At 48.2% G+C, this 22731-nt stretch overlaps 1 protein-coding gene across 1 annotated transcript in view; it reads left to right on the forward strand.

Annotated features, from left to right (window-relative positions):
* Positions 1-195, forward strand: part of VAX1 (ventral anterior homeobox 1) — a 3611-nt gene extending 3416 nt beyond the window's left edge. The window contains exon 3 of the mRNA XM_030886010.1: positions 1-195. This exon is cut by the window's left edge and continues 402 nt beyond it. Coding sequence (XP_030741870.1) covers positions 1-195 — 195 coding nt within the window.
* Positions 196-22731: the final 22536 nt, after the last annotated feature.

Genomic DNA, 22731 nt, shown 5'->3' on the forward strand with positions numbered 1-22731 from the left:
GGCCTCTTCAGCCTGCCGGTTCCTTCGCTGCTCGGCTCCGTCGCCAGCCGCCTGTCGTCTGCCCCGTTGACAATGGCCGGCTCACTGGCCGGGAATTTGCAAGAACTCTCCGCCAGATACCTGAGCTCCTCGGCCTTCGAGCCTTACTCCCGAACCAACAATAAAGAAGGGACTGAGAAGAAGACGCTGGACTGATCGGAAGGGGTTCCCTGTATTTGTATTTATATTTATAGTATCTATTGTGGTGATATTTATGGACTCGCGCGTTAGGCCCTGGGCCTGCGCTAGGCTCTTTGGCTAGGTCTCTGACAGCTCTCCTCCCCTACCACGCTCGGCTAGGATTTCCTCTCATTGGGGCTACATTTTTTCCTACCTTTTACCCCGTGCCCCCTACCCTCCCCAAACCTCCTTCTGAATCCAGGAGAAACCCAAAGAATTGCAAAGATGTCTGAGTTAACCAGCACGATGGCCCAAGCACTAAAGGGGAAAGACAGGCTCTGCCAGACAGACACACCTGCTCTGTGAGGTGGCGGCTGCCGATGCTGCTCATCCGTAAGCAATTTCAACAAGGAAAGCTGCAAACAGACCCCAGGAGCTGCAAAGGCTTGTAGGGTTCTTTAGACCAAAAATAAATGATGTTCCTCTCACCAGAAATACCAGGATGTGGAGGAGCCCAGGCCCCCACGTTGCTTTCTCCTGGAACATGTCCTGTTGAATTTTCTCTCCTTTGTAGAGAACTTACCAGCCCAGCTTCCCCACCCCAGGAAACCGGGAGCGTAAGGTGGGAGGTGGGGATGTTAATACCTTGATCTCATCAGCAATAAACTCGAGTAAAAACTATCATAACCAACCAGGCCAAGTGGAAATGGTTTCCCAGTCCTCTTCGTAATGGATGCAGATTAGAGAATTTGCCATAGGGCCCTTTTGCAAAACGAGAGTTGTGAATGTGTGACACTGAACTGGAAGGAAAAGGGAAAAGCAGAGGAGAAAGCCCATGGCCTTCCTGATGGAAAAGCAAACCCCATTTCTTCTCAAGGCTGTTCCCGGAGGGTGGCCAGCAGAGAGACAGGCTCTGGCTATGGAGAGCCAGGCACTTCGTCTCCCCAGCGCATCCCCCCCACCACAGGGGAGGCTGAGCCTTGGCACAGCACCTGTGGCCTCTCCTTGACTTTCGAATTCCCAAAGCCTGCCCAGCGCCAGGGAAGCATGGCGACTTTGCAGACAGACCTGGAGTCAAGACACAGCCAGGGACACTCGGGCAGTCCGCTCTCCTCTGCCCACAGCCTCCCGGTCCAGATCAGTGCCCTCTTGGCTATTTGGAAAGGCATCTCCTCGCTTGACAACAAAACTCCCAAATTTCAGTGGCCCCAACTCAGAAACCTGGACTCAGAGGCCCTCGGGCCTCGTGACTTCCCTGGAGCTGCAGCGATGGCCCGGAGCCATGGCCACCACCGACATTTTAACCAAAATCCCAGACCAAGACCGCAAGGTGCCGCAGTGTCTAGAATGTATTCCTCCATCCATTGCAAACGCAGAGCAGTACAAAAAAAGGAGAATTTTATTGTAAATTATTTACGTCGGATTTTTTTTTAGGCAAATAGTAAAGAAAACAATGAACGATTCTAAGGCGGGTAGGTGTCACTGGGGCCTGGCTACTGTGTTTGAGTGTGTTGGCTATTTGGGTGTTTTGTATTTATGTGGTGAGAGTGAAATATATATATATATATATATATAACTATGATGATAAAAGGAAGCGTATTTTTGTCTTGTCTTTAGAGAAGAAAAAAACAAAAAAAAACCCCGAGAAAGGCAAGAAGGCACCTCCCCCATCCCACCCCCAGCCCCCCGAAAATCTCTGCAAATGACTTTGCTTCTCACTTGGGGACTCCCTAGGGCAGTGGGTGGCAGCCTGGCAGCGTCTGTGTATGTATGCTGGGAGCCTTCAGTGTGCCCTGCATGTGCGGTTTGGATGTCTCCATTTGTCCCACTTCTCTGCGCACCCCCATGTCGTGGGCCCCTCAGGCCCTCCCCTCCCACTTGGTGTGTCTTGGTTTATTTAGGAACCTAACTTCAGATACTCTAAAATTCCCCTACCTAAGGCTCTCAGTTCCTAGTATTTTCCAGCCTCACTTCTGTCCCTGCAGCATTTTGGACTCTGCGCAAACCCAGGATGGCGGAACGGCTTCCGCTGACCCAGAGTAAATGTCCCCAAGGTCAAAGTGACCCGAAGGAGCCAAAGAGTGAATTGGGTAGTAATTCCTACCCAGGGACAGAGTCCTCAGGTCCTGAATCCTGGGTGGTGGGTGACTCCTGTTGCCACTGTGACAAACTGGAGTAAGTGAAGAGTTCTGGGGGCGGACTTGGGGACATGCTCCCCAAAGCCTCTGGAGAACCGAGTGAGCACCCTTGGGGTGCAGCCCTCGTGGTGGCGCCTGCACCCCCAGGTGCTGGGAAGCCTCACATCTTCCCTAGGTCCCCCTCACAAGCTGGGCCCCTCGGTTTTCTCCATGCACGGTGCATGAACCACCTCTGAAATCAGAAGGCGGCATGGTGAGGGCAGTGGCGTCCCACGCCCAGCCCAGATTGTGGAACCAGGCTGCGGGGAAGTAGTGGGCCCTATCTGGGAGCTGGGAGTGCGACAACCGCCTGATGGTTCTTTTTTATTTCCCAAAGCCATGCATCCTCTGCCTCAGCGCCTCTTTCTCTCTTTTCTAGCTTCTGCCCTTTTCTACTTCGCTTGGGCTCCAGAGCCCCCTGCTCCCTGTGAGGCTCCCTCTCCCAGGTGGGCTCTCTGCTGATCCCGCCCCCCATCTCTCCCCTCCTCTGTGGCTGCTGCAGGCATCTCTGCCTTTCCCTGTGCTTCCCCCCTTCTTCCCCTGCCCCCGCCCCCACATCAGGTCCTTCCAGCCTCCTGCACCCTCTTGGATTACCCTTTGCCAGGGTGGCCTGGAGGCAGAAGCAGTGGGTGGCACTGGTAGAGGTTTCTAGGCTGAGTGCTGGGGGCCAGAAGGGAGTGGGAAGGTGGCACAATTTTAGGGAACAAAAGAAAATAGAACCCCAGCGTCAGAGCCCAGCCTCCTCCCCAAGAAGCCCAGTGGATTCTGGCTCCCAGACTCCTAAGAAGGGAGGCTCTGCCCCCCGCCCCCCAACCCTGCCTTCCCTGGCTTCACCTCAGGGAGGACGATTGTTCTGAAAGTCTCTTCTGCACAAGAAAAAAAAATTACATTCTTAATTTTAAAAAACTCCAAAACCCAAACATGTATAGATAATTCATTTACTTTTCATTCCCGTCTTTGTTTCCCTCCTTCCCGGAGGGTCCCAGGCAAGCTGATTTGGTCCTCAGGCGGGAACTCTAACTCAGGACTCTCAGCCAGGCAGGAGGCAGGTGGCTCCTGCAATGGAAAGAGAGCCAAGCCTGGAAGAAGGTGCAGGGGGCTCCTGGGGGGCTGGGGAACAGCTGGGGGCCCTGTGATGAAAGGAAGTTCATTCTGGGGCCTCACAAAGCAACAGACACGTTGGCCCAAGCAGCAAGGCAAAAAAACTCCTCCGAGCAAGTCCTCCTGAGTTGGGTGGACAGGTGGGCAGATGTGCGGAAGACATGGGAAATCGCCAAAGACCTGGGCTGGGACCGGGACTCGTGGACTTGTTGCATTGGAAGTTGGTCGAACTCTGAGCTTGACCCTGTTCAAAGTGACTCAAACTGGGCCATTGAGAGGATGCGGACTCATGGCGACCCTGCAGGACAGAGTAGAACTGCACCACAGGATTTAGAGACTAAATCTGCATGAAAACAGCTTTCTCCCAGAGGTCTGTGCTTTTTGTTGGCAGCAGCACTCTCTACCTTGTGCACCACCAGGGCTCTTGATAAGAGCTTGCAAGTCTAGCTCTTGAGGCTTTGCTGTTAGATTCTCCTAGATAGCATCGCTGGGACTTCCCACCACCATGGGAAGTGTGTCCTTTGAAAGAGCCCTTGTGGACTCGGAGAGGTGAGGTGGCTTGTCCCAGGGGCCACACAGCTGGTCAGGAATGCAGGATGATAAGCTCCTGCTAACACCCTGTCCTCTTGTTTGGTTCTTTCTCCTCCCCTCATTCTTTCCTCCTTCCTGCTCTCCCCGTTCTTTCAGCCTGCTCCCTCTTGCTTCCCCCCACCCCCACCCCAGTGCCTGGCTCATCTGCCGCGCTAGCTCCGGTGCATCCCTGCTCAGTGCCTTCACCAGCCTTTCCTTTCTGCTGGGTTTCTCTCCTGCCAGCACCCAGCTCCTTCCCTCCAGAACGACACCTTTAGCCCTCTTCTCTTCTTTGGCCTTATGCGTTCTTAACACTTACAAAACATTTTTATACATAGCATCCATACGGTAAGTATTCATATATTAAAGCGCACAAAATTCATGCGGTCACCGAGTCCATGACTTCACACACACACACACACACACACACACACACACACACACACAAACTTTTTGAATCATTCCGGTGGAGCACTTTCAATTTCCCCTCTTAGGCCACCTGATGCCACCATGCCTCTCTCTGGGTTTAAATGTCCAACTGATGTGATTTTGCTGCAGCCTTTCCAGAAAGTCGCTCTCAGATTTCTTAGAACAAAACCAAACACACTGCCATCGAGTCAATACTGACTCCTAACAACCTGCCCCCACCCCCAGTTGGGTTTCTGAGACTAACCGTTTGCAGGAGTAGAAAGCCCAGTCTTTTTCCCAAGGAGCTGCTGGTGGTTTCAAACCACTGACCATGCGGATCACAGCCCAAAGCACAATCCCAACACCACCAGCGCTCCTTCCAGGCTTCTCAGAGGACTTAGAAAGTTTGCAGTGCTCCCTGTCGCCTTCAGACATCAACCAGACCGTTGAGCTGGATTCCAACTGGACACTCACTGGCCTAGAACTGATGATCACGTGCTTCCGAATCACCTAAGGGCTGGGTAAAATGCAGATCCCTAGGCCCCTGCCCCCATGGGAGGGATCAGCAGCTCTGGGCTTGGGGCCCAGGAAGCTGCCTTTGGAATAAGTTTCGAAGCGCATCACACACACACACACACACACACTGTCATTTGAGAACCACTGTATGGTACGAAGTGGCAGACTCCCAAAACCCTGCGGCCTCCTCTAGCATCTGGCCCTGGGCCTGGCCTTTGGTAGGAGCACAATGAATGTTTGTTAAACAAATTAATCCACGTTTTCTGACACAGTGTAGAGGTTTTTGGACCACACTATACTCTTGCAACTTAATGCCGATTCTATATTGGGGGATCTTTAGGTTTGGGTGTCTCTTCACTGGAATAGGTTCCCTGGGAAATGGAGCAGGGGAGGAAAGAGAGCCATAGGGTGGCTTCTCAGGTCCCAGGCAGGTCTCTTTAGAAACCCAACTGGGACCACTTTTCTGGGTGGGCTGCTCCACTGCAGACTTAGTGCTTTGGAGAGGGCAGCAGACAAGGGCTCAGGTGTGCACAAAGACATCCAGATGGCTGGAACCTCTCCCCTCCACCCCGACTCCCACCACCCAGAGTGTATGGCTCTGGTCCTGCCCTCCACGATCCGTGGGCCTATTGGAGAACAATCACAGCGGTAAGGTCTCAGCCCAGAGAAGCTGGTATGGAATGGGCATGGAAGCCGAGGATTCCGTGGGTGTCGTCTGGTTGATAGCTGCTATGCACTTTCTTTTCTACCTAGAAGCACTCACTTCACCTCTCGTCCTGAAAACAGAAAATGCATGTCATGGTTGACATGGCGGTGGTGGGCATCCATTCTTGCACCACAGCATCAATACCACCACCACCTGTGTGTGCATGCGTATGTGTATATATGCGTGTCTATCACACGTACATGTACATATGTACATACGTGTGTGCATATACGGAGTCCTGGTGGTGTAGCGCTAACAGAAAGGCCAGTGGTTCGAACCCACCAGTCACTCTGTGGGAGAAAGCTGAGGCTGCCTGCTCTTGGAAGATTTCAAGTCACAGCAACCTGACGAGGCAGTCCTCCTCTGTCCTAGAGGATCACTCTGAGGTGAAAGTCACTCAGTGGCAGTGGGTTTGATACGTACACGAAAGGGTTTAAAAACCTGTGGGAAAATATAAGGAAAAGATAGTGTATTTTTCCCATCAACATTTCAAAGTCCTCTCATAAAAATATTTCTGTCAATAGATGGCATAAGATTTTTCATAGAAAATCTTTTTCATATATAACTGCATATGAAAGCATTGCCATATAAAATATGTGATGGTGTAACAATATACATAACTAAACTATAGAACAAACATTCATATCAATCAATCTAGCAACCGATCGTCTATCCCTTCATTTTTCACATGGTCTAGGGCTCCGGCTTGCTGTATGAAAACAAAGCAATTCCGTGTAGTGCTCACCAGTTAGGACTTCTAGAAATTGCATTCAAGTCCCCGCTCCTCTATCTCTTAACTGTGAGTCTGGGACAAGCTACTCAGCTGAGCATCGTGTACCTGTCTCCGTGCACATCAGATGAAGGTAGCAATGGCATCCACCTCATAGACTGTGGAGAGTATTGATGAGCCAGAGCATGTCTAACCTTGAGGACCAGTCTGAGCTGTTTGTTATAACTGTATCACTGTGGAAGCTAATGCTCTCGGGCTCTCGGCAGGCCTCAGTTTCCCCATCAGTAGAACAAAGGGGGTAGCCTGACGCCTTTCCCTGAAGAAAACCTTGGAATTGTGTTCCTGCCATCCGTGATGGAATTTCCTCCCCTTTGACTTGAGACTGGGAATCGTAGCCATCAGTAAGCGCAGCATCTTTACCAAACAAACAAACCCAGCCAATTATTATTATTATAACGATGGAAGGTGCAAGGTTGCAAGGTGGAACTGGTGACTCAATGGTGAAGCCCTTTCTTTCCTAAAGAGCTGTGGATGGAAGCAAACCTGGGTATTGTCAAAAGTCTAATTGCGTAAAGTCTAATTCCCCTTGTGGAATTCCCACTGCTCTGGAAAACCTCTTTCTGGTCTCTGGCCATACTTCTGTCTAGGAGGTGGGGCTGGCAATGCATTGTGATTTTGAGTTAATATACACTACCTTCCTCTCCCCTTCCCCACTAACTAAAATGTTTGGCTTTGGCCCCACACTCCAAGATCCCAATCTCAGCAATGTATAAGCAGACCCTCAGAGACCAAACCTGTTCATTAGAAAAAGGTTATCTCACCCTGAGGCCTCAGCTTAAGCATTAGGGTTCTTTGCTCCCTCTTGTAAATCTTGGCCAACTGCTTCCTAGACCAACTTGCCTGATGAAATGAGCACTTGCCTGACTCGAAGGCTGTCCGCACTTGTTGTCATTGACAGGAAGGCCCTCGGGGAGTAAGAGATGGTAGGATGCGGGCGGAGTGAGAAGCAGAGATGATGGGGGTCAGTGAGGTTTGGGTCTGGTTGGAGCCTAGAAGACTCTGAAGAGAAACAGGCAGCAGACGAAGAGAGAAAATCTTGGAAATAATGGGCGTTGGGGTGAAGAGAACATTACTCAATACTTAACAAAGAATGACAGAAGTCTCTCATGAGCTACATGCTGGCTGTTGAGCAATACATGAAAGAGCTCATAGAAGAACAGAAGAGGTAGACCTAGCCAAGAGGGAATCACAGATGCTTACATGTGAGAGGTTCGTGAATAGAGCACGCGCAAAACATAGCGTAAGTGTGAGAAGGGAACGGTAAGATCCATCAGGGCTGATGTGTTGGGAAGACGTCATAGAGACACAATCTCCTGGTAGGTGGGCAAGTAAAGAAGTAAGAAAAGGCAGGAAGATGGTGTGCCAGAGAAGGTGACACTCTGTAGATTTTCTTCAGGATGAAAGGGCTCCTTCCTCCAGCAGTTGGACAGTTGCTGGCAGATAGTCTTCATCGGTCCACTTCCTTTGGGGATTACCACAGTTGAAGAGAGCTAACTTGCCCAAGGGCACGTCCTGCTTCCCGAGGGGGCTCACATTGACTAATGAACTTGGAGATAAAGAAAGCACAGTCGTTGTGCTCTGACTTTTAAGGGCCATCCCATCTTCCAAACTCCCTGTGAGGCCAGCTGACCTTTCTGTTGAGACTGATATGCAGCTTGATTTCATCTTCTGTCCAGGGGTTCCTTCTGTTCCCTTCCATGGTTGTTGAACATGGGGGTGTCCCAAGTAAACCTCTGACGTACCAAGGGGCCAGCTTCCTGAAGCACCCACCTTGTCTTGGATGGCATGGGAAGCAGCATACCAAGAGACGCTAGGGGAAGGCAGCACTGAGGACTCTGGACCATAGGCTCCCAAATGGATTTAGCCTACTGTCCCCTCTTCAGAAAAAAATTTCTCAGCACCCCCTTGGCAATGCAAACCTTTATACTCTAGCTCATGATTCAAGATAAAGCATATCTGCTCTTACATCTGTTGTCTGCACCTCTAGGGAGGTGGCTAGGAGTGCCCAGCAGGTAAAACCAAGGGCAGGCAGAGCTTGGAGCAGATGCTACCTGACCATGTTCTTCAGGGGCACTGGCTAACCAAGCACTGAGATTTGTTGGAGGGTGGAAGGGCCGCAGAGATGGCTCCCTCTAGCCGACCACCCTCCAGGTCCGTGATGTTTGCCACTGTCACCACCAGGCAGGCGAGAAGCTGGGCCCAGCCTGGTGCTGCCAGGGCAGGGTCTGGACCTCAGTTTTGTCTGCTCAGAGGCTCAGGCTGAGAAGAAACGGGACTGGACATGCATCGCTTGAAAGTCAAAGCTCTGTCTCTGAAAAGGGAGGCAGTGACTGGGTCATAGAACCCAGGAAACAGACCTCGGCCGCTGACCACAAACCAAGAGTCCCCTCGCTATCCCGCAGAGCGGCGGCGCCCAGGGGCAACGAACAGAAGGGGAGGGGAGTGGGACGTGAGGAGAGAGCAGGCTTACACGCATGCCCAATACTGAGTGCCTGGTTTGGGTTTCATTTTGGCTTCCTTGCTTCTCATTCGTCAGATGAGACTTGGGACTGTTAGATGAGTGGTCAGTGAGTACGTGCTTTGAGGGAAAGTTTATGGACTGCATGTGGTCACGGAAACAAAATTGGGCTGTGAATTCCCTGTCGCCTTTTCTTAGCCATGTGAACTTAGTTAGACAAGGTCCTTAATGTCTTTCCTTCAGTCTCTTTGTAATTAAAATAGACACACTGCTTTTTAACCAGATGCGCCCTGCTTAGCCTAGTGCCTCAGTTGGAGCTCAATGCATGTTAATATCCCTAAGTCGCCCTTTGGAACTCCGCAGTGTCGTTAGGCAGGCAGCATCAGTTACTTACTGCGTTTTCATCTGGGCCAAATGATAGAACTGAGGTTTTGTGGATACTCACTGAGCGGTTGGGTATGGGGTACATGAATGACATAGAGCAGTAAAGGCAGGACCTCTTTGCAAATGGTAGGCTAGATGAGACAGACTTCTAACAGAAGTATGGTGCCCAGAGAGCCCTTGATGTGTGTGCGCACACGCACACACACATGTACACACACACTTCGATATGGTTCTTGTTTTGCTTCCACATAACCAAGTCCGTACCATGACTTGCTTTCCCCCCCATTTATTTTATTTTATTTATTTTTATTTTTCCCCCATTTAACAATATGCTTTGGGAAGCCTTTAATATCACGGTATAAGGTTTACCTATTTTGTTAAACTGGGTGTTATTTCAGAGCCCGGGGTTAGTCATCATTTAGTAAGCCTTTATGTTATTTTATTTATTTTTGAACCTTTAGTTGTGGTTTGGGTGGAAGATGACAGTGCATACCAGTTTCCCATGCAATGCTTTAGATTCACTCTGTTTCCAGATATTAGGCACAATGGAACAGCATCCTCCCCTGATCCCCAGCACCCCTCGCTCCTTTTTTCCTGTCCCTTCCTGCACTCCAACCTCTGTTCCGGGCTAAATGCTGCCCCTGTGGTCTCACCTGGCGGACTGTTCTAAGGAGTATGTGCTTCGTGAGTTACTCTCCACTTCACGCATCTGTTCTACTGTTTGGCAGAAAGGGGATCTTCCGGGGGACATTCAATTCCATGTTCTTCCAGGTTTGGAGGGTGTGCTAGTCTTGAGGGCCATAGTTTTGAGGTTCCACCAGTATCAAACCAGTAATAGTTTTTCTTTTTAAAAAAAAAAGATTTTGGATTTTGTTTTATATTTTTCTCCCACTCTGTCCTGATCAGAGCGAGCAACGGAGTTGGGCACGTCTGGCTCATCGGGTCTCAGGCTCGTGAGGCTGTGGTTGGCACGGCCCATTGCCCTTTGGCTTTGTGGTTTCCTTGGGTCTTTGATTTTGGTCATTCTTCCTTGTGTCAGGTGGCTAGTGACCAAATAGTTGGTGCTTAGATGAGAGAGAGGAATCGCTTTTCCATTTTGTTTTTGTTTTTTTTTTTGGTTTGTGCCTTTACAAGGATAATTCTGCAAACATTCTTATGCTTTTCTGTTTACTTTCCAGTGTTTCGAAAAGTGGAATTAGTGGGTGAAAAAATACGTATGCTTTAAGTTGTAAGAGGTGCTGCCAAAGGCTGAGTGATTCTATACTGTGCTCACAGTGTTTGAACGGTAGACTGGGCGATTTGATGCCTGTGTTAGATGTGGAAGGATCCCTGAGGGGGCCGCAGGAAGCACTCAGTGGTTTGGCGCTTTGAACCCACCAGCCGCTCTGTAAGAGAAAGAGGAGACGGCGTCTGGAAAGACGTGCAGCCTGGGAAACCCCACGGGGCAGTTCTGCTCTGTCCTCCAGGGCCCATAGGAGCCAGGCTTGCCTTCACCACAACCAGTGGGCTTTGGGGACTATTTTGTTACTCGGGGTGATCAATGTGAACCTCGTCTGTATGCCAACTTCTCAAAGGGTTGGCGTTGACAGTGCACACAGCAGAACTTCCCAGACATCCCTGCAAGCACACGGTTTATGCCTTCTCTGTCCTAGACTGATATCTTAATCATGGAGATAATTGACGACTGATTAAAAGAAATTGTTTTAAGTAATAAAAATGTCTGTTCTTAAAGGCTTACTCCAGCAAAGAGCCTTTCTTGTCCGCAAGGGAACAGTGCCCTACGTTCCTTTGACTGCTTTCTTCTCTGCTTCTTAACCTCTCACCCCTTTCCTCCAAGCTTTTCTTGTAATATTTTGGGGGGAGAATTCCATTATTAGGACAATATAAACACAATTCACAGCTGAGGTAGACACTATCTAAATTCTAAACACATTGATCTTAGACGACCCTTTGCTTCCCTGGGAGTAATGGTCTTCTTACTTTCTGTGGCGTCACCGTCATTCTGTGTCCTCACGGCTGCTCTGCACTCTGCCGTGGGTGCATCATCGCTCCTCGCAGGAAGCTCGGCCCGTCAGAGACTGCCCCCCACCCCCCAGCTTTTTGCAGATCGCTGCTCTGCTCTCATGCAAACACAGCGGTTTGCCTCAAATCTTTCCTCACTCTTCAGTGGATCAGTGCCTTTCCTTAGAATGGAAATTTGTTTTTCTGGATTCTGTCTTTTCTTCTTTTGATGATTTACACTCTTGTGTGGTAGAACATTTCTTTTACTACCGCCTTGAGAAAGGATTGTTGTTCGGTGCCATTGAGCGGATTCGAACCCATAATACCTGCATGTGACCGAGGAGAACTGCCCAGAGGGCTTCAAACACTGATGGCGTCAAACCATCAGTCTTTGGGCTGGCAATCAAACCTTTAAACAAGGGCTCCTTGAAAGATGGTGCATAAAGGGAATTGTGTGTGTGTCAGTGTGAATGTTTACATGTCTGAAAGCACCTCTATTCTACCCACATACTTGTTTAAGAGTTTAGTATAGAATTCTAGATGGGATATGATTTTTCCCCCTCAGAATTGTGATCATATTGCTTTATTTTCTTCTAGCTACCAATGTTCCTGATAAGTTAGTTCATGAGCCTTTGCTTATATGGCAATTATTCTTTCTGAAAGTTTTTAGGATCTTTTCTTTTTCTTTAGTGTTCTGAAATATGAAAACCATATACTGGGTGTTTTTACATTCAATTTCCTGCGACTCGACGGGCCTTTTCGATCTAGAGGCACGTATCCTTCCCTGGGAAATTAATTTGTTTTTGAAAATGTCTTTCTCTCTGTTCTTCTTTCTGGAGCTCCTATTATTTGGGTGTTGAACCTCTTGGTTTGATCCTCCAACTTTCTTATTTTTCACTCCCTATTTCTCTCATTTGTGTGGAATGAACTCATATGTGTAAAACACTTAGTGCCTACACAACTTTATCTTCTAATACATTACCGATATTTTCATGTTGGCTATTGCATTTTTCATATCCAGGAGCTGTTTGATTTTTCTAAATCACTGCTGCTCAGTATGGTTTCTACTAGGCATATGTGTCTCTTTGAATAAAATTTAATGACGTTAAAAGACAGGTTCTTATCTGTAGAGCCCCGATGAGAGCGGTGGTTAAAATCTGGGTAGCTATCTATACAAAGATTGGTGGTTTGAACCAAGCAACGAACTCCGTGGGAGAAAGACATGCCAGTCTGCCTCAGTATGGGTTTGCCATCTTGACCCGATGGGGTATTTATTCTACTCTGTCTTGTAGGTAGCTATGCGTTGGAATCAACTCAAGGACAGAAGGGTCTTAGCTACCTTAGCAGCATTTCAAGTGCTCTACAGTCACATGTGCCTAGTTGCTATCACAGTGATCAGAGTAGATGTAGAAAAAACCCTGATATAGCCAACCTGGTTGATAAACACATGTGGGTTTAATTGAAGGGTGGAGAGATAAATGGCTCAGTAGTTCTCGGGTCTCTTGCTTTGTGCTGGTCGGACCAGGGTGCAGCTGCCTTAGGCAGTTCTTCCCTGCTGCAGCTAGCAAGGCCCACTTCCTGCAAGACATCCCCAAGGAGAAGCCACATGGATAAGGTGACCAGATTTTAACATTGGTAAAGTGAGACACCATTGATAAAACTCATATCCTGGCGAAATAGCCACATGGCAGCCGAAAACCGTATACCCTAGCTTGCCATGCATTCTTTCTAAAAATTGGGACTTTTAAAAAATGCCACGGGACACGGGGAAAAATTGTTAAAAATCAGGACTGTCCCGCCAAAAGTGGGATGTCTGGTCACCTTACACATGGACCTACCCTGATGCAGCCCTGGGTGCTGGAGCAGCCATGTGGAGACCCTGCCAGCGCTGAGATGCTTACACATTCACTGACTCAGCTTTCCTTCTGCAGTCAGCATCATTGCTTGTGTCCTGTGAGATGGAGGAGGACTTTGTGGATTGGTGTTGGACATATGGGTTAATGGGTTAATGTTGGACTTGTGGGCTTGGGCACCACTGGGTTGGGATGTTTTCTTGATGTGCACTTACCCTTTAGATAAAACTCTCTCTTACACGTATGAGTTTCTGTGGATTTGTTTCTCTAAAGTACCTAGACTAACACAGGCCCAAAACAGAAAATTCTATAACACGGCTTTACACATTCTTCAAATGGTTTTTCAATCACCTTTTCAGGATACTCTGTCTCAGTTGCCCAGAGCTGCTGTAACAGGACAACCACGTGTGGATGCTTAACAAAGGGAACGTTTTCTCTCAAGTGGTTCCAGAGGCTTCTTGGAAGCCTAGGTTCAGAGCACTAGCTCGTGGGGGGAATTCTGCTTGTCTCTAGATTCTGGAGGAAGGTCCTTGTCACCTTTCAACAGCTGTGGGCCCAGCATTCTTTGGAGATCTACAAGAGTCTTGCTTTCAGCCTTCCTCTGAATCTAAGAGGTTCTCAGTGCAGGGACCTCAGTTCCAAGGACATGCTCCGCTCTGGGCTCTTCTTTCTTGGTAGTAGTCAGGTTCTGCCTTCTCTGTTCATTTCCTTCTCTTTGATTTCTTGTAAGAAAATGGTGGGGAAAGTCATCCCTTGTGGGAAACTCCCCTTGCATCAGAGGAGGCCTGTGACCAGAGTCGTGGTGTTGCATCCCACCCTAATGCCCTTACAACGGATGGACTCATCACATCACATCACATCACATCACATCACATCACAGAAAATGAGGACAGTATTATATAACTGCCCAATTGCATCATTGCGTAACTGCCAAGCCATGGAAAATCACGGCCCAGCCAAGTTAATAGCATACTTGCAGAGTGGACACAACTCAATCCGTGACACCCATCCTTTAAGGATATTAATAGGAAGTTGTTTGAAGTCACTCCTAAGTTCTTTTATTATGTTAGATTGACATTTAATGCTACCAAATCCAAATCAAACCAAACCCCTAGCCATCAAGTTGGTCCCAACTTACAGTGACCCTGTCTAGGGTTTCCTAGGTGGTAAACCTTTACAAGAACACATGCCTGATCGTTGTCTCGTGAATCAGCTGGTGGGTTTGAACCGCTAACCTTGCAGTCAGCCATCAATGCCTACCCCACGGTGCCACGAGAGCTCCTTATTTAATATAAAAGCATAAAAATGAAAATAAAAAAAATCTCATTGGAAGTTTCTGTTCATATGTGGGGCTGTTAGTGAGCTGGACAGTACAGGGATCTGATAGGAATGCTTTGTTAAGGACTGCTGCCTGTCAGTTCCCTTACATCATTTCTTTTAAAAAAAAATCATTTTATTAGGGGCTCATACAACTGTTATCACAATCCATACATACATCAATTATGTAAAGCACATTTGTACATTCATTGCCCTCATCATTCTCAAAACGCCTTACATCATTTCTTATTTGTGACACTCAGAGAAGACTATACAGAGCCCTGGTGGCGTAGCAGTTACACATTGGGTCGCTAACTGCAAGATCAGCAGTTTGAAACCATCAGCTACTCCAAGGGAGAAAAAGCAAGGCTTTCTACTCCTGCAAAGAGCTGCCTTCTCAGAAACTCACGGGGGCAGGTCTAGCCTGTCCTATAGGGTCACGCTGAGTCACATTGACTCGATGGCAATGAGCCCAGGGTTTGGTCTGTCTCCCACACGGAAGAGGACAACTTGACTGCAAATTTGTGCTTTGCATTCCAGCTCCTTCTTTCTGGTTCACTATCTCTAAAGAGTAAACCTCGAACCTGTTGCCGAGGTAGGCAAGGGAGTGGACTTTTGGCCAGTCAAGGTGGTGGGTGCAAACAATCTGGGCGTTCAACTGCTTTTTGCCCTTTTTAATTCACATATCATGCAATCAATTCCTTTAAGCTGTACAATGGAATGATTTTTAATATATTTATGGAATTGCGCGTTCATCACCACAATCAGTTTTAGAACATCTCCCTTCTTCCCAAAAGAAAACCGCTCTTTATTAATGGTCACTGTCCATTACTTCCTCATGCCGTTTCCCTGGGAAACTCCCATTCTATAGCCTGTCTCCATTGGTTTGCCAATTCTGGACACTTTCTATAAATGAGAACTAGGCATTCTTTTTGACTAGCTCTGTCCATACAATGTGATGTTCAAGGTTTACCATGTCAACCATTTCCTAAGCAGACTTCTCTCCGGTCTTCCGGGGTTGAGGTCTTCATGCCTGCTTTTTGGTGCCTCTAGCTTTGAGTCTTTGTTGCTTTCTCTCCTGTCGACTGGGGTTTCAGCTTTCTTAGGTTGGCTGAGGCAGCTACCACTCCAACTTTTTGCCTTTTAATTTCCCAAATGTTGTTGTTTTTAATATCCGCTTCTGTTTTTCTTTGCTCTTACTTGTCTACCAGAAGACTCCCTGGAGTGAACAGAAGGAGTGTTCAATCTATTATCTTTAACTTGTACCCCCACCAAGACTAATTTCTCTTATATTTTCTTCCCCACTATCTCCATCCTCTTCTTCCTCACATGGGTGGGAGTGGAGTGGAGGATGGGAGAGAGGGAAAGGATAGTGGGTTTTAGAGAGATATCGATTAAAATAGGGGCTGGGGTTTATCTGAGTTTGATTGCACTTGCAGATGAAAATGAAAGACTAGCTTTCAGTATAGATTGCAACTCAGTGTGAAGAAAAGCAAATAGCTTCACAACGGGACCAGGAGACATTATGATAAAAAGAGAAAAAGTGAACATTGTCAAGCATGTCATGTTGCTTGGATCCACAATCAATGCTCATGGAAACAGCAGTCAAGAAATTGAAAGGTGTATTGCATTGGGTAAATCTAATGGACACGACCACTTTAGTGTGTTGAGGAGGGAGGGTGTCACTTTGAGGACCAAAGTGCATCTGAGCCAAGCCAAGGTGTTTTCAATGGCCTCATCTGCATGTGAAAGCTGGGGCATAAATACGGAAGAGCAAGGAAGAATGAGTGCATTTTATGATGCTGGCCGAGGCTATTGAAAGTACCAAGGCTTATGGGTGCATAAGCAAATGTGGCGAAGAAAGCTGATGGTACCTGGATATCAAAATATATAGCATCTGGGCTCTTAAAGGCTTGAAGATAAACAAGCGGCCATCTAGCTAAGAAGCAACAAAGCCCACATGGAAGAAGCACATCAGCCTGTGTGATCACAAGGTGTTGAAGGGATCAGGTATCAGGCATCAAAGAACAAAAAAAAATCAAATCATTGTGAATGAGGGGGAAGGAAGATTGGGGACCCAAAACCCATCTGTAGGCAACTGGACATTCCCTTACAGAAGGGTCACGGGGAGGAGACGAGCCAGTCAGGGTGCAGTGTAGCAACAATGAAACATACAACGTTCCTAAATGCTTCCTCCCAGCCCCCAGCCATCGCCCACTACCATGATCCCAATTCTGCCTCACAAATCCAGCTAGACCAGAGAATGTACAGATAGGAACTGGAAACACAGGGAATCCAGGACAGATGATCCCTTCAGGACCAGTGCTGAGAGTGGCGATACCGGAAGGGTGGAGGGAGGGTGGGGTAGAAAGGGGGAACTGGTTACAAGGATCTACATATAACCTCCTCCCTGGAGGATGGAAACAGAAAGGTGGGTGAAGGGAGCCGCTGGACAGTGTAAGATACAACAAAATAATAATAATTTATAAATTATCAAGGGTTCATGAGGGAGGGGGGAGGAAGGGAGGGGGGAAAACGAGGAGTTGATACCAAGGGCTCAAGTAGAAAGCTAATGGTTTGAGAACGATGATGGCAACAAATGTACAAATGTGCTTGACACAATGGATGTATGGATGGATCGTGATAAGAATTCTATGAGCCCCCAATAAAGTGATTAAAAACAAACAAAGAAAGAAAGCACCAAGGACTACCAGACAAATAAGCAAAACCATCTTGGAAGGCATAGTCCTGGAATGCTTCTTAGAAGCAGCCTTGTCCCATGGGCTCGGGTAACATTATTAGGAGAAAACAGTCCGTGGAAGAGGACATCAGGCTTGGTAAAGTCAGGGTCAGCACAAAAGAGGAAGACTCTCACTGCGCTGCCGTTGACACAGTGGCGGCAACAATGGGCTCAAACAGAACCACCACTGTGGGGATGACACAGAACCAGGTGGTGTTTCTTTCTGTGGTACATCACTGTGGCTCGGAACCGACTCACTGGCACCTAAGGACAACATTGGTTGTAGACAACGGAAACGAATTTTGTTAAGCAGAAGAGGATGTATTGGCAGAGGATCATTGATTGGAGGCAGGGAGCTCATCACTCTGCTGCTACAATGTCGTGGTTCTGATCTAAGCGCCAGTCTCCTCCTGGATCAGCCAGCTGCTTCCCCTCAGGGAGAGATATGGGATGAGAAAAGAAGCGCAGGGCCCACAGACAGCGAAGCAAACATTGATCCATCCTGTGCCTTCTAAATCTCTTGGGAGAAAGCCTTCACTTCTTGTCCCCATTATGATCACCGTGGTCTAGGCCATGATCATCTCAGTGTCTAGACTCCTATGCAACCCCCCAAACCCACAAAAACCCTCCCCCCTAAACTCACTGTCATTGAGTTCATTCTGACTCATGGTGACCCCACAGGACAGGGTAGAACTGGCCCCGTGGGTTCCTGAGACTGCCACTCTTTACAGGAATCGAAAGCCTCATCTTTCTCCCTCTAAACGACTGTAACAATCTTCACTCCAGATTTTCTTCCCTATAACCTATTCACATTGCAGCAATCTCTCTAAAATGTAGAGCTAGTCCCGCTGCCTGCGCTTGGACCGCATCAGTGGTCTCCCGTGATCCTCCTTCGCCCAGCTTCCGAGGCTCCTCACAGCCAGGTTTTGTCTATTTCTCTCCGTTTGTGCTTCCTGACACCTGATGGTTCAGCTTTATGACACTTCTTTTCTTTCTTTTTTGTTGAATTTTCAGATGACAAACTACCCCCTGAGTCTGGGGCCTGCTTCACTGTGAACGCTCTCCTCCCCAGCCTCACCCTCAGCCTGGTCACCATTGGAGGCTTTGAGGAATGCCAATTGCTCACTGTGAGAGAAAGCCGGGGCTCTCTGCCCCTGTCAAGCTTTATCGCTTCAGAAAACCTCAATCTGGTAGCTAGGGGGTGGGGGTGACTGGATGGCAAGGCGTGTAGAGACTCACCAGCCCCTACCTTCTCCTGCTTTGACCCAGTTGAGAACAGAGTCAGAGTTCCACCTTTAAATGGCAATACATGGCTCCTAAGGTTCAAACCCTGCTGTTTCTTCCCTGGAATGGCATGTACCTATGTAGCCACACCCAGAGATGGGGAGGAAGAGGAGTTGGGAGGCAGGATAACACACCTGCTTTTTAAGACACTCACCTGGGGCCACCGAGTGTTCGTATTGCCCAATCCGATTCACGTCTCCCCCGTCTCATGAGCGAGAATCAGACACAGTCACCTGGCCTGTGTGGCTGGAAGTAATGGCTGACCTGCCTTTTTCAAACCTGCCGTAAGTAAAAGCGCTTTAATTATTATTTTTCTTATATTGAACAATCTACCCAAAAGGATGCCATTGAACGTTCATGCTTTTCTCTGGAGTTTATTTCGATGGTTCGAATTGCGGGTCCTGGGTCTGATGGTGCTAGGTAGACACTTCAACGTGGGTTGTGGAGTCTGGTTGGGATCGCAAAGTGAGTTTGTGATGACAACATACTTTTGTGAGTTCTCTCGTGAGAATCAACCTCTTAAGAGGACATTTTCTTAAGTGCTTTCTCTCTCGCGCTTTTTCTTGGTAAACCCTCCCCCCCCCTCCCCAACTGAGACTCCACGGCCAATGGCATGTCCCTTCCTCCTTAAATCTGTTAGTAGGCTTCTCCTAAGGACATGCTCCTAGAAAATGATAATACCGTGATTGTATCGAAGAAAATGAATAAACCTTTTATAATGCTGTCTAATAAAAAATGTCCCCGATTGTTCCAGCACAGTGCCTGATAGCGGTTGCTGTTTTAAATCCAGGGCCCAATCTGTACATGGGCATCGCATTTGGTTGTTATATCATGTTTGTCTCTTTTAGTTTCTTTTTCAGCATGATGCTGACTTTGGGGATCTCTGGGATAGCTGCCTTCCAGACTGGAACGCATGGTATATTGCATCTGTTCGTTTCCTTGTGATGCTGCTTAACTTGTGTTTCCCTACCCCCACCCCTTCTCATGCAGGAGATGTTGGACCTATTTGGCTAGGATACTGCCTACCTAATGCTGTGTGGCAACAGCTGATGACCTGACCAATAGTGATTCCATTTTACCATCATCACCCACCGACTGAGTTCCTAGTAGGTCGCCTGTACTATGTCAGGTACAGTGTGGTAAATGGAGAAACAATGCTTTCACAAAGTCCTTGGCACATCAGAGATGCTCCATTAGTCAACATGTCGATTGACTGTTGACACAACGGCTGCCACCATGGGCTCAGACAGAAACAACAACTGTGAGATGGCGCAGGGCCGCGCAAGGTTTCCTTCTGTGGCCCCTCAGGTTGCCATGAGCTGGAGATGACTCGACAGCACCCAACAACATCAGCGATAACACAAGCGATGCCACGACATTTATATCTGTGTGTGGTTCCCATGGAGCTTCGATGGGTGTGGTGGGTACCACTATTTCTCTTCTCCCAGCCTGACCACAAAGTGGGTGATGCAGGTTTCAGTTTTCTCTCGGAGGCACCCCGATAAGGGACTTGTCTACCATTACACAATAGGAAAGGCACACACAGAGAGAGAGAGACTTCCAGGGTTCCATCCCAGACCTCTCAGCCTAGACTGAACCAAGAATCTTTGTGTGAACCTTAGGCGTTTCGTAGAGTTTCTGAAATGGTAGGTACAGGGTTTTTTGGTAGGGGACATGGTCATCTAGCAGATTCTCAAAGGCACCCATGACCCCTTTTAGCCAAAGAGTTAAGAAACATGGCCCTACACTCTTGGAGTTGAAAGAGCCCTTAGAAATCAAGGCCCATTGCCTTCACTCCAAAGTTGGGCAAACTGAGGCACAGAAAGGGGAAGGGAGTCGGTACAGAGTGACTCAGGTGGCAAACCCTGCCTCCCAGTCCCAGGCAACCTGGCTTTCTGATGACTCACATGAGGGCAGTACAAGCCTCAAGCAGAGTGGAAGCATTCCAGTGCACTGGACCAGATCTCCTTTTAGGATGCCGGCAATGAGTCAATTAGGCCCCTCTGGAGGGAGGTGTGTTAACTCTTCAAGGACCAGGCCCTAAATTAGTACTATTTGGTAAATTGCCACGTTCTAAGGTACCATTAGTAAGCAACTGCTCTAAAGCGAGCTCTGGGGTGCAGAAGAGAACCCAAGCATCCTGGAGCCTGCTTCCTGCCCAGGGTATAGTTTTCTCTCCAGGTGGAGGAAACCCTGCCTGGGCAAAGCAAGCGGATATGGTAAAGCGGGAAGGCCTGGGCCTGCAGCTCTCTGGACCAGCAGAGGCTTTGTCTGGATGCAGGCTCAGCCCTAATAAAAGGATGTGCAATTGGTATTCATGTCCCCGTTGGTCTCTATCTTCCCTGAGGCTTTGCAGGCAGCCCTCTCCTGCTTCTGAGCCTGAAGCTACATACAAAGCTTTACCCTACCCCCTCCCTACACTCTTTCATTCAACCCATCCCCTAGCCAAATGCCTTGCACTTCATAAGTCTTGGGCTAGTACATGAGATTTGACTTGGCTTTGAACGACCTGGGTAGAGCTGCCACTTACAGGTTGTGTGATTCCAACAGGAGTGACTGAACCTCTCTGAGCAGTCGTGCAGATGGTGACCTGGTAAAGTGGAAAATGGAGGGCATGCTCAGTAATGACTGAGGCAGGGACCCAGGCCAGCACAGCCTGGCAGTACTGTTCCAGTTGGCTTGACAGAGATTGGCCAGGGCCCTGGGAGCCCCAATCTTGGTTCAATGCCCCGGCTCTGCTTTTGTGGCCGTCAGGTTCAGTCCTCCTTTTCGGCCTTCCTCAAGTGACACTTGGGGACTTGGGGCATTTCCTGTTCTTTAGACTAAATGGTCCTTCAGCCTTTTCCCTCTCCATGGGCAAAACAAGATCCGCACCAGTATCATTCAAGATGGGTGGCATCTGGGGGGAAGGGCTGTGGAGATTCCTGCCCAGAGAGAATTAGGAATGGAAGGTTTTAGGTTTCTCAAAGCGTGGCCTCTCCCGCCGGAGACGAGTTTCTGCAGCTTAGCTTTGTCCAGAAAACGCTGCTTCCAGAGGAAGGCTCTGCAGTTCCACACCGAATCGGGATAAATCTGCCAGGAATTAATGCCTGTCTGACATTAGACCAATTGCTTGGAAATCATGACACTTATAAGAAACAGTCATCTCTTTATTTGAATGAAAACAAAGCATTCCAGGGCAGATTAAAAAATATATTATTTTAATTTTTAGAGGAAAGACATTCTTTAAAGAGAATTGTCAACGATCAAAACTGGTTGATAAATTATGTACGTAACTATGTAATTAAACTTCTCCATTTTCAGAGACCTGCAATTAGAGTTCTTCGTCTAGTTACCCGGGGTGACTCATTCTTGCTCATGTGCTTGGGAAGAAGGAGCCAGCAAGGTGAATTGTGATCTGGACTCTTCCTCAATTTGGATCATCGGGTAATGGAAGAAGGCCTAGGCTGGGAGGCAGAGAACTGGGTTCTATTTGTCCCTTCCTTATTAACTCAGGGCTGGTGTGTGTGTGTGTGTGTGTGTGTGTGTGTGTGTGTGTGTGTGTGGGGTGGAGGGCTTTAGCCACATCAGTAAACCTATCCGAGCCTTTCTTTCGTCAGCTACGAAACTGGAATACCACCTTCAGGAGCATTGTTATGAAGCCTTGATGAAGCGATGGGTGTGGTGGCACTGTGTCCGTTTTAAAGCACTCATAGGTCCTAATACACTGTGTGTAATACATTTCACCCAAAGTATCATGCTTCATATCCCCTAGCAAGTCAGGCCCTCTGTCGGTGATGGAAGGTAAAGCCTCTGATGTACAATGTCAAGCCTTTGTGTGGTGGGGAAAGACAGGCATTAATGAAGGGCTAGCTTTGTCTGGGATTGACAGGAGCCTCAGTTTCTGATGACCAGGAAGTCCTTATTAAGAAAATTGCTATGTGCTTGGGTCTGAGGGTGGGGGATGGGGGTGCAGGGGCTGGACAGATGTCCCAGTGCTGTTACATTGACTTTGCTGGGCTTACATTTAAAGAGACCTCCTGTTTGGATGGAATGGAGGTCATGTGGGGATTTGGCTCTGAGCACGGCGCCCTGTGGTAAGAATTGGGGTGGGAGTTCAAGCAGATGATCAGAACTAGAAAGTACCTTAGACGTGATCTAATCCAGTGGTCCTCAAAGTGTGGTTGAGTGCCAGCATCAGCAACACCAAGATCTTGATGAGAAATGCAGCTTCTTGGGGCCCACCCCAATCCTCCCAACCTCAAAACTCTGGGACAAAGGCTCAGCA

Source organism: Echinops telfairi, unplaced genomic scaffold (assembly GCF_000313985.2).
Source record: "Echinops telfairi isolate 266 unplaced genomic scaffold, ASM31398v2 ScPeMD7_70;HRSCAF=299, whole genome shotgun sequence".
NCBI lineage: Eukaryota > Metazoa > Chordata > Mammalia > Afrosoricida > Tenrecidae > Echinops > Echinops telfairi.